Genomic DNA, 10,214 nt, shown 5'->3' with positions numbered 1-10,214 from the left:
AATAATTATGCTGTCTGACAGAAAGCGTGTTAAAGCATGTTGCAGAATAGGAAAGAAATGAAACATATTATGATACTCATTTTATATCCTGGAGGGCTTTATAGCAGAAATAATCTGCAAATTGAAAGCGGCTTTGGAGAAAGTCCTATTTTCCACAGGATTGGTTTTAGATAGACACAACATTTTCTTTTTCTATCAGTGCTGCATCTAGTCTGCTGTGTTCAGTTCAAGTACTTGTATTAATAAAGCCTTAAAACTTTTTGGAGTCTGCCTGAAACTACAGAAAGAAGATTTAAAATAAATTCAATCTACAATGAAATGAGCAAAAAAGAAAATAAGGAGAAGACTCGCAAACCCGTCGTACTTTAAGGAATAAAATCTCAAATTTGATGTTCACCATCATTATTGGAACAAAATAGCAATGATCACATAAAGGCTTGGAGAGAAAAAAAACCCTCTGTATGTATGCAAATGAAGTTATGAAGATTTATCTGTTTCTCTACTTTCTCTACAACCCTTCAGTGAATCACAGAGACAGGCTGAATTATAAATGTGCACATTTAATGACAGTTGCTTCTGTGAATGAAACAACATATGGGCCCATGTGCTCAGACTATATACACCACATGAGAGAGAAGCATTATGTAACACTTGCCAAATACAACTTTTAATTAGTGCATCTTTCCCAAAACAAAACAAAAGAAAAATTTTTTAAAAAAGAATTAGAAGGCTACAAATCTGGCCCCAAGATGAAGAATTGTTTTACTCGGGAAATCATAAATGTTTTCTTTATTGTGTCCTTCTAGTCATCTCAGTCTGCAAATCCATTTTACAAGGGCTGGGTGAACGTCCTTGGGTACTAATCTGAGATATGAAAAGCTCCTTAGGTCCAGTCTAGCAGATGACACAGCCACCTTTCTCCTTGAAGGGGTTCTTCTCCTCTGATATGCCTTTAACGAGGGTGTCCTCCTCCACTAGAGCCTGAATATAGTCCTTGATTTCCTCACAGCATTTAGATGTCTGAAAGCAGCAGACAGAAAGCGTATTTCAGTTTTGAATAGCCTTTGTGATGTAATTAGTTTGACTAAATAAATTGAAGCTGTCTGATATTTACTTTTGGATATAATCAAAAATGCATACTGAGCACACAAATCACCACAGAGTGGAGAACTTACCAACCACCTCTCGAGTTTGACTTCAAGTTTAAGCTGGTTTACTTCCATCACAGCCTTGTCCTTATCTGTCAGATCCTCCACATTTATGACCGGCATTTTCTGTCAAAAAAAAGGAAACATTTAACCTTTTTGTTAATGCTTACTTCCACATGATAAATAAATAATCTTAAATAAAATGTTCACAATTCGTAAGACTTAGCAGAAGGGATATGAATGCACTTACGAACGCTTACAGGAAGCAGTCCTTCACCCCTGAAATCCTGCTGAAGAATCCCTCTCCTCTCTCTCAATCTGGGTTATAAAGTAATCAGCATAAACAATTCTAATCCCCTAATCTGATTAAAACAAGGCCCCACTGAATGATCATACCAGCAGCTCAAGTACACAAAGGAAGGGGTGGGCAACTCACACAGGTGTCCATTTGAGCTCCCTTGATGTAAAAAACAAAACAAAACATGGTGATGTATCTTTTTGTCTTTTATAGATTCAATTTGTAACTTTTGTTCTATTTTAACTCTGAGATTTCTTGCAGGCTCATTTGGATATGGGTTAAGGGGTGGCGCTTCATTTATCAGGTTAATTTTGATAAGACGGCTAATCTGTGTTTAGCCTCCACCTGTCAAGGTGGAGACACGTCGTTCTTCTAAACGTGAATGCACGGCAGTTTTCCAGTTAATATCCTTCATAAAGGTAAAACCAAAGCAGTGGGATGGAATTAAGCTGCTGTGTTAAACCAATACAAATGTTAATGTGAGTTTTAACTTAACTTGCAGATAAGGCTGATTTCTCATGGTAGGACATCGTGGAAAGAAGCGCTTTTATCATGAAATAACATGAGCCACAGTACTATTAATGTGACTCTGAGTGGAAGTACGTGTGTGTGTGTGTGCGTGCGTGCGTGCGTGCGTGCGTGTGTGTGTGTGTGTGTGTGTGTGGATTCGGATCCGGTCAGACGGGTATTCTGGTGGGGACTTGCCTGTGTGGCTCAGACAAGAAAGATGTGTTAATGTTTCACAAGCGTGTGTGTCCCTAGATACAACGCAATATTGGCTCTGTGGAAATTTTACAAGGATGCTGTGTGTGTTACTGGATTGGTGCACATTCCCATCATCATCATCATCACTAGAACCAGTGGCCTGTGGCAGTGAAAATATCTGACTCTCTCAAGCAGAGCAAGTTCCTCCTCATATTTTATTAAGACTTAGTCACATGATTTAGCGCTCCTCCAAGTAATTCAGAATTTGACGTCATTAATCAACTGCAATAATTTCTTTTCTTTGGCGCGCTGACTCAGTACATGCCCGTCCCTCTTCCCGACTGTGCTATAAAACAAGGTCTGAGTGGGGATGGTAGACAGAGCGGAAAAGTCTGGATCTCGACCAAAACTTTGCACAATGGAGCTTTGCGCATTTGCTCTGTTTACAATAATTTCCTCGTTTTACTGCGTTTTGGCGCTGCCACCTAAAGGTAACTCCACATCATGTTTTGTTTTTTAATTACTTCTTCGCGCTTCTTCAATGTTTTCATCAACTTTTTTAAAACAGCAGTTCTGAGCTTGTTGGTTATCACATGACCTCGGGCGTATTACAGATCCAGTTTGGCGCATGTTGTTAAGCACTGCTTAAACTTTCTTTTCCGTGTCCTTGCAACGGTCCTCGGGTATTTCAATAAAAATCTGCTTGGTGCTTTTCAGGCGTGTGCCTTCTTCAAGTGGACGAGGGACCTTGCAGAGGCAATATCCAGAGGTATTACTACAACACCATCACCCAGAAGTGCGAGGATTTCGAATATGGAGGCTGCCAAGGGAATGACAATAACTTCAAGAGTTTTCAGGAGTGCCACAAGACATGCTACAAAATTCCCAGTAAGTAGCCTGACCCGTGAGTTATTAGAGGTGGGAGTCAGACAACACGTGACATAATATTATCACAATACTTCCCTAAACATGTGATATTTTTGCGATTTTTACGATATTGTCATATGCTGAGTATTGCATTAACATATATTGCTGTTTACTTACATTTCCAACAGCCATCTATGTCCTCAAAATGAAACTTTGTCAAAATCAGTTTTGTCCAATAAGATAAAGTTATCTCACTTCACTTTTTTTTTTACTTCTAAAACCTAAAGGATAAAGCCAAAGTCAGTGTAATATATCAGTTTGTCATTGAATGAGGTCAAATTGGGAATTACAGTGGGAGAAATAATGTTAGTAAAGTATGTCAAGTTTGCTTAGAAAGAAATGAACAGACTCTGTTCATTTCAATGGAGAGTGAGACAGAATATCAATCAAAACTCCAGAAATAACACATTACACAAAAGGTATAAACTGATTTGCATGTCACTGAGTGAAATAAGTATTTAATTCCCTACAAACCAGCCAAAATGTGTGCTGGATGGGTTTCCAGTTGAGCTGATTTAATGCAGGTTTGTAACGTTAAAGTCAACTAACATTATCTCAGAATGGGGATGAATGAAGTGAGCCTACTTGTTCAGATTATTTGAATTTATTTACTTACATATCTATATACCTATATACATATCTATATACATGGTATTCCTGTATTGATATGATACATGGATCATTAGGGATGAAATTCTGGGCCAGTACGCATGTTTTAAGTAACAATTTAGCTGATCTTTAGCTTTTGATTTTCCTACTAAGCCTGCCTTCTCTTCCAGGAGAAAAAATATTGTCATTAAACACGAAATTATTTATGTTATTCTAAAATTTTTCAGCTCTTCTTTACATCATCTTTGAACATTTAGCCAGCCCACAACACATAAGTATTGGGCATTGACACAGATAAATTACATTTTCTTTCAGTATCAACTGACATTCGGCAGATACATCAGTGATGGTGACCTTAGGCATGTCCATTTTATTTCATTTTTAGGAAACTAGCCAGTGCCTCTCTGGTTGTTAACCTGTTCATATGAATTAATTAGTGTTGTTTCACCAGATCTCACTGTCAAATGTTGATTTTTTTCCCATTCTTCTCCACAGAGGTTCCCCCAATCTGCAGATTTCCTAAAGAAGAGGGACCCTGCCGGGGTCTCATCTCCCGCTACTTCTTCAACATGACCACCATGCAGTGTGAGCCATTTCATTACGGTGGCTGCCAGGGGAATTCAAACCGCTTCCTTAATCTAGCCTCTTGCATGGAGTACTGCAGTCCAAAAAAAGGTGAGCAGATTACCCCCCTGAGTCATCCCTGTGAGGATACACAATAGACAAAGTCATTGCATTCACAAGGAAATGATTAAACAATAACTGGCGAGCTCTTCCTTGTGTTGTGTTCCTTGTGTTACAGCAATCCCCGTGCTCTGCCGGGATCCTCTGGACAAAGGGAAGTGTTCAGCCACCATACCTCGCTATTACTATAACACAGCCACCAAGACGTGTGAGGAGTTTGTCTACTCAGGCTGCGGTGGGAGCAACAACAACTTTGTCTCGCGGCAAGCCTGCATGGACGTGTGCGCAAAAGGTGTGCAAACCTGAGCCGGGCGGGAAGGGTGCATGGGCGTATGTTTCACAGCTCATTGTGAAGTCTTTATCTGAAGATGATAATTTCAGGAGAATTTTCTGACTGCTTAATTCAATAATGGCAGCATTCGAATTGCCACTCAGACCCACTTAGTGGATGGAAATAGGAGAAAATTCAGAAAGTCTGGGGGGAATTGGAAAGAGACCAAATTATGCTCAGTTGATTTATTGTCAGGCATAAAAATGCTTGGTATCTTGAAAAATTAAAACTACTGCTTTGACTCAGGCTGGATGATGCTTTCCAAAGCATTCATCCACTGCTGCCAATCGCTGTGCTATGATCTGGAGGAAACCAAGCAAAATCTGTTCCTAGAAAGCCAGTTTGGTTAAATGTGAGACTAAAAAGTGCACAATTGTTAGTGTTATATGTTATGCTAATCAGCTGTTATGCTTTTTTTTTTCTTTTTGTTTTTGTTCCAGGATGGAAAAAGCATCCAGGCCAAGGAAAAATTCTGCGAATGAGAAAAAATAGAAAACCCATCACTTCCTTGCAGGTGTAAATGTTTGACACTTGTACTAAGGAATTCGCTCTTGGAGAATTTCCACATGGAAGCTAATGTGTGTTTGTTTATGCTGAAATATCGACCAGGCTGCCTATGCCCTTTTGTGACAAATTTTGACCACATTTGTAATGTCATTAGAGCATTTTTCTGAATTTTTTATTGACTGTATGCTGTCAGTAAAGTTCAAGAGGATGGATTGCTGCTGCTGATGCTGTTGATTCATGTCCAACATTCCTGATTATGTATTTTAATACCGTATGAATGTAATGTATGCTTTTCTTTTGTTTAGTTACACTTTTTTACATGAAATATCCTGAATTTGTTCAGGAATTCTGCCTTTTCTGTATTTTGATAACACTGTGTTAAGCAAATTACTGTACTGTGCGGTATTTTCATAAAAGTAAAAACTAAAATTATGCGGATTTCGTCTTCTTCAACCATTACCACGCACATAAACCCACAGAGTGTCTGCTTTTACCCTAAAAACTTGGCTGGTTTCTTCACTTTCCCTCAGTCACTTGCACTTTATCTCCAGGCTGCTCTTCCGTTCCTTACTAATGTTGCTGTCTTCCCTCCTTATCTGGTAATACTTTTCAAGGCGCTCGAGCCTATCTCATTCGTTTCAGCGCAGCCTTGAATCGGGAAGGAAGCAATCATGGGGCAGGGAAACACTGCTGTGGCAGGTTCATTAGAACAGCACTGCATATTTAGAGGAGAGCAAGCTGCAGGTTTACAACACATGAGTCATGAGCGTTCAGAAATATTGTCTGCAAATGTTTTAGCAATTATAATGTAATTATAGTGGAATACACACAATAACACGCCCCATAGCAGAAAGCATCCATGCAGGAAAATGAATGCACATGTATATTTTCCTCCCAACCTCAGTTATTAAAAAAGAGTTTTAACAATTGTGTTTTGGTCAGTAGTTTTTCAGATAATATACTCTCTTTATCGTGAAGATAAATCACAATGGTCTATAATGTCATTAAGGAAAGCAGGCTGTTAGTATGAACATCCTGACTGCCTTAAATCTGTGCTCTGCTCCATCTCTTGTAATACAATAAGAAAGTGCTGTGTGATTCTTCAGACAATAAATATTTATTGAAGATATAAATAGAAACTACTCATCCATCTGGCTCAAATATAAATAGTAATAAAAGGGAATGCATTTGGCTCGGGATATTGCTTTGAGTACCAAAGCTAAATCATCTATTGAAAGTATGCAAGGGAGCAGTCATCCTAACAGTATGCAGCCGTTAAAAAGCCACACTGAATCATCACTGCTGATCATTATGAAACCGGTGGGGGAATTGCTGTTGATAATATTTCAACTTCCTGCTCTTTAGGATAAAAATTTATGGATACAAAATTTCAGGAATGACAGAAAATTTGATCCTAAGGGGCTATATACATATATTAAAGGCATTTGTATGAGGCCTATATATATATATATGGAAACATGTTTACCTTCTGACTGTTAAATCATAATTGCACCTTGCAGCAGCATATTCTTCTGTGGTGCCTTTAAATCAACAAATGATGTGACAAATCTTTGAAACGGCAAAACAAGAAGAAAAATGGACTCAGTTATGAACTTTAAATCACAACAAAGCTCAGTCTACGACTATTAGCAAGTGTCAGTATCACACTGATTGCTGATTTTGTGCAGTTCAGGTGAACTGAGATGAATTGATCATGCTCGGTTATTTCATTAGCTGCAGTACATTAGATAATGTAAGTAATTTTGCTCCTCATTCTCAATAGTGATTAATGAATACTTACATTGAAACATGATCATCATTTAAAAGTGCATCAATTCAATATAGAAGGCTTCTTTTCACCATGTGTCAAACAGCAATGTTGCTCTGTGCCAAGATGCCTGAGTGTACTGGAGGTGTAGGTGAACGCCAAGGGGAGAAGCTTCTCAGACGCCACCTGGTGGCTGATTCACAAATCTAAGAAGAACCAAACACTTAGTATAAATATACTTAATACTACTATATTACTCTATTTACTTCTACTAAATGAGCAAATCAATATTTAATGAACAATGTGAAAGCCACTGGGTATATCTTGGTGCTTTAATCTAAGCTTTAAACTTTAGGTACAACAGTAGCTATCCGTATATTGGAGGAACCCGTGCCAAGCATCTTAGAGTGTTGACTCAGCAGCATTTATTCTTTTAGAGCCTGTTTCTGTAAGTGCATCAAGTTTCTCGGGGTGAGGGGAAGCTTTATGGTTTATAAATGTTTTATAAATTTCTTTTTGGGCACCAAACCAAATCATTTTGTGTTCTAGGAAGTCTGACACTGGTGGATGGTGAAGCAATGTAATTTGACAAGCACGGCCTCTCAAAATGGGAACACTGTCCTAAGCTGATTAATCTTGTCCACCGTGCAAGTGTTCCCAAACCCCGAAGAGGTAATCCATTATAGCTATTTGTGATATTATCAACAAACAAAACAGCCTTCTCTGTGGATTGATCGCTAACTTTGTTGTTGCTCATGCGAACTTCCGAGCTAACATAACAGGATGTGAGCACAGCTCTTGATACTGAATAGAAAAAGGCATCAGTGGATGTTATTTTTCCTTTTTCCGTAACTTAAGTAGTTAGCCTTTGTGATGTGGGCCTTCAATAGGGAAACAGTATCACATCACAATTAGCATATATCAACTTAAATCTGTTCACATTTATTTATTTACGAGCAAATCACACCAACATTCACCTCAAGGTGCTTTATACTGTTAGGAAAAAACCCTCCAATGATACAAAGAAAACCCCAAAAGTTCAACGACAGCCTTATTAGCATGCCCTTGGTGACAGTGGGAAGGAAAAACTCCTTTTAACAGGAAGTCATCTGTCACAACCATTTAAAGTTGAAGTCACCTTGATAAGATTGCTGCAAAGAGTTGCAACAAGTCTAAATTTGTATTAGTTTTGCGTTGTCCTTTTCTGACTTACCTCATGACCTCTTGGAAATATCCTCAAAGCCTTTGTTGAGGAGCCCTAACTTCCAGTAGCGCAAGTGTGTTATTATGTTTAGAACCGTGACTACAGGAGTAATGTACGTCACACGCGTTTTCTATTTTAAGAGTCGCCATTTCTTTTGCTGTCACATCACAGAGTTGGTCTGTTTCAAGCGTAGACCAAACATGCCAGCTGCCCTCTGTCTCCCGACATGTCATCAGAGTTTCCCCGGCATTCATCACCGTCTGCTGCATAAAGTGAGACGTCTCTGTCCCTCTCCCCTCACATACTGAAGATTGATGTGTCTGTTGAGGAGAATCTGGACTGTTCTTCAAGGTCCATCTGGCTTCCAAACACATGTATCTGTTGTACAATTAAACAAGTCAGGCAACTCCTTGTGCTTCTGACATGTTTTGGAAGATTTTGAGGTACAAATTCTGAATCAATTCCCAGAGATAATGCCAACAGAAATAGACGGAAAAGAGCTGTGTGTGCAGTGATCTGCACACCTCACTACTCCTGTTCATCGTGCTGTGGCTTGGGTAGTGGTGCGGTAATTAGTTTTTGAGGTGAATATTAACTTCTACAGTTTCCATGACAGATTTTAGTTTTAGTAGTAACTGTAAGAGTTAATCATTGTTTAATAGACTTTAAGCATGCCCACCATCCACAGGTCCTTGCAGTAACATCTTCCTCTTGTTGTTTGAGAATTGCATCTCTTTTGCAGCAGATGACTCACAGCTGTGAATAAATCATTTTCTTCCACCTACCTGCAAATGTGCTACACTCCTTTTTTATTAAGAAAGATTAAAAATGATTTGAGCATAACGAACAAATAGAGAGGATGAAGTATTAAAATCGAATAAATAAAAATTACGATTTCAACCTGTGAAGGAGCCTTTCTTTTTCCCCTTTTCCTTTTGTGTTTCAATTATCAGCTTCCCTGAGGTCAAAGACTTTATATTAAGCCAGTGTTCAGCAGTTCTCTGAAGACAAGCCGACTCAACACATCGGCACAGCTGAATTTGCTCCCTGATAATGATATTTTTTGCTTTATATATATATATGTGTGTATTGCTTATGCTCACCACTTTGAGGGCTGAACAGCTGCAAAACCTACAAATAAGCTGTGAAGTGAAGATCTGAAAAAATGGATGCAATTATGACATATTCATAGAAAAAGTGCAGGCTAAAGAGCATAGTCATCAATCAATAATTATGAACACTGGGAAGTAAAACTATTTGGATGGTATCAAAATAAACTAACTTATAAAATTGCAGTACAGATTTATGTTATTATCTCCCACTAGTTCATCACTAAATGCAGTGTGTTAGTGTTGTGAATTTTTCACAGCACACATTTTGACTTTTCACAACAGGAAAAGCAAAAGCATTACTAAAAGCATTAATGATGCTTCTGTTCTGCTCGTGTACCTTGGTAAAACCGTGAAATTTGAAATATTAAAAGCACATACACACACACAAACACACACACACACACACACACAATCTGTTATCTGTCAGACATTTGTGAGAGATCTGGTAACTCAGGTGTGCGCCGAAAAGAAGGATGCTGAGGTAAGTAGAGGTTCAGTAAGACCGTGGCAATAAGAAGAAGCAAACTGGTATACATGTGAAAAGCTAAATAGAAGCTAGCTGTAGATGGCAAACACATAACAAATAAGGCAGATGGCAAGGTTGGGAAGCAGCAGCTGAAATGGACTGGATGAGCTGATGAAGAGAACAAGTGAGTGGACTCCTATATACAGTGAGTAGGGGGAGACCGGCGATAATAGCAACACATTCGGTTCCTCATAACAAAAACAAGCTAAAGTGATAACAATTATTCTGCACACACTCATTAGGATTCACTCTGTGACTGTGGAAGAAGTGCAGAGTAACGAGGACAAAACTGATTTCGACATAAAGAAGTCACTTTTTGGATGTTGACTATTTTCTTCTGCAATCTAAAGTTTAGATGACTGTGAATTTTGAAGTTATATCAGCTTTACCCCCTA

At 38.6% G+C, this 10,214-nt stretch overlaps 2 protein-coding genes across 2 annotated transcripts; one reads left to right on the top strand and one right to left on the bottom strand.

Annotated features, from left to right (window-relative positions):
- Nucleotides 1-540: 540 nt before the first annotated feature.
- On the bottom strand, nucleotides 541-1,483 carry gngt1 (guanine nucleotide binding protein (G protein), gamma transducing activity polypeptide 1). The gene is made up of 3 exons (XM_026156015.1): nucleotides 1,399-1,483; nucleotides 1,176-1,274; nucleotides 541-1,020 (listed from the first exon to the last, which is right to left on the bottom strand). Exons 2-3 carry the CDS (start codon nucleotides 1,269-1,271, stop codon nucleotides 895-897), a joined length of 222 nt encoding a protein of 73 aa, XP_026011800.1. The 5' UTR covers nucleotides 1,272-1,274; nucleotides 1,399-1,483; the 3' UTR covers nucleotides 541-894.
- A 424-nt stretch (nucleotides 1,484-1,907) lies between these two features.
- Nucleotides 1,908-5,643, top strand: tfpi2 (tissue factor pathway inhibitor 2). The gene is made up of 5 exons (XM_026156013.1): nucleotides 1,908-2,642; nucleotides 2,869-3,039; nucleotides 4,183-4,362; nucleotides 4,490-4,663; nucleotides 5,143-5,643. The coding sequence occupies exons 1-5, from the start codon at nucleotides 2,522-2,524 to the stop codon at nucleotides 5,220-5,222; spliced, it is 726 nt and encodes a 241-aa protein (XP_026011798.1). The 5' UTR covers nucleotides 1,908-2,521; the 3' UTR covers nucleotides 5,223-5,643.
- Nucleotides 5,644-10,214: the final 4,571 nt, after the last annotated feature.

The sequence above is a fragment of the Astatotilapia calliptera genome, chromosome 22 (assembly GCF_900246225.1).
Source record: "Astatotilapia calliptera chromosome 22, fAstCal1.2, whole genome shotgun sequence".
Classification (NCBI taxonomy): Eukaryota; Metazoa; Chordata; class Actinopteri; order Cichliformes; family Cichlidae; genus Astatotilapia; species Astatotilapia calliptera.
The sequence above is the reverse complement of the archived record's forward strand: the minus strand, read 5'-3'. Positions and strand labels throughout refer to the sequence as shown.

Excerpts from the sequence above, each read along its gene's own strand:
- gngt1 (XM_026156015.1), bottom strand. The coding sequence starts at position 1,271 with ATGCCGGTCATAAATGTGGAGGATCTGACAGATAAGGACAAGGCTGTG. Across the intron at positions 1,021-1,175 it reads TCAAACTCGAGAGGTGGTTG|ACATCTAAATGCTGTGAGGA; the intron begins GTAAGTTCTCCA and ends TGCTGCTTTCAG.
- tfpi2 (XM_026156013.1), top strand. The coding sequence starts at position 2,522 with ATGGTAGACAGAGCGGAAAAGTCTGGATCTCGACCAAAACTTTGCACA. Across the intron at positions 4,363-4,489 it reads GTACTGCAGTCCAAAAAAAG|CAATCCCCGTGCTCTGCCGG; the intron begins GTGAGCAGATTA and ends CTTGTGTTACAG. Across the intron at positions 4,664-5,142 it reads CATGGACGTGTGCGCAAAAG|GATGGAAAAAGCATCCAGGC; the intron begins GTGTGCAAACCT and ends TTTTTGTTCCAG.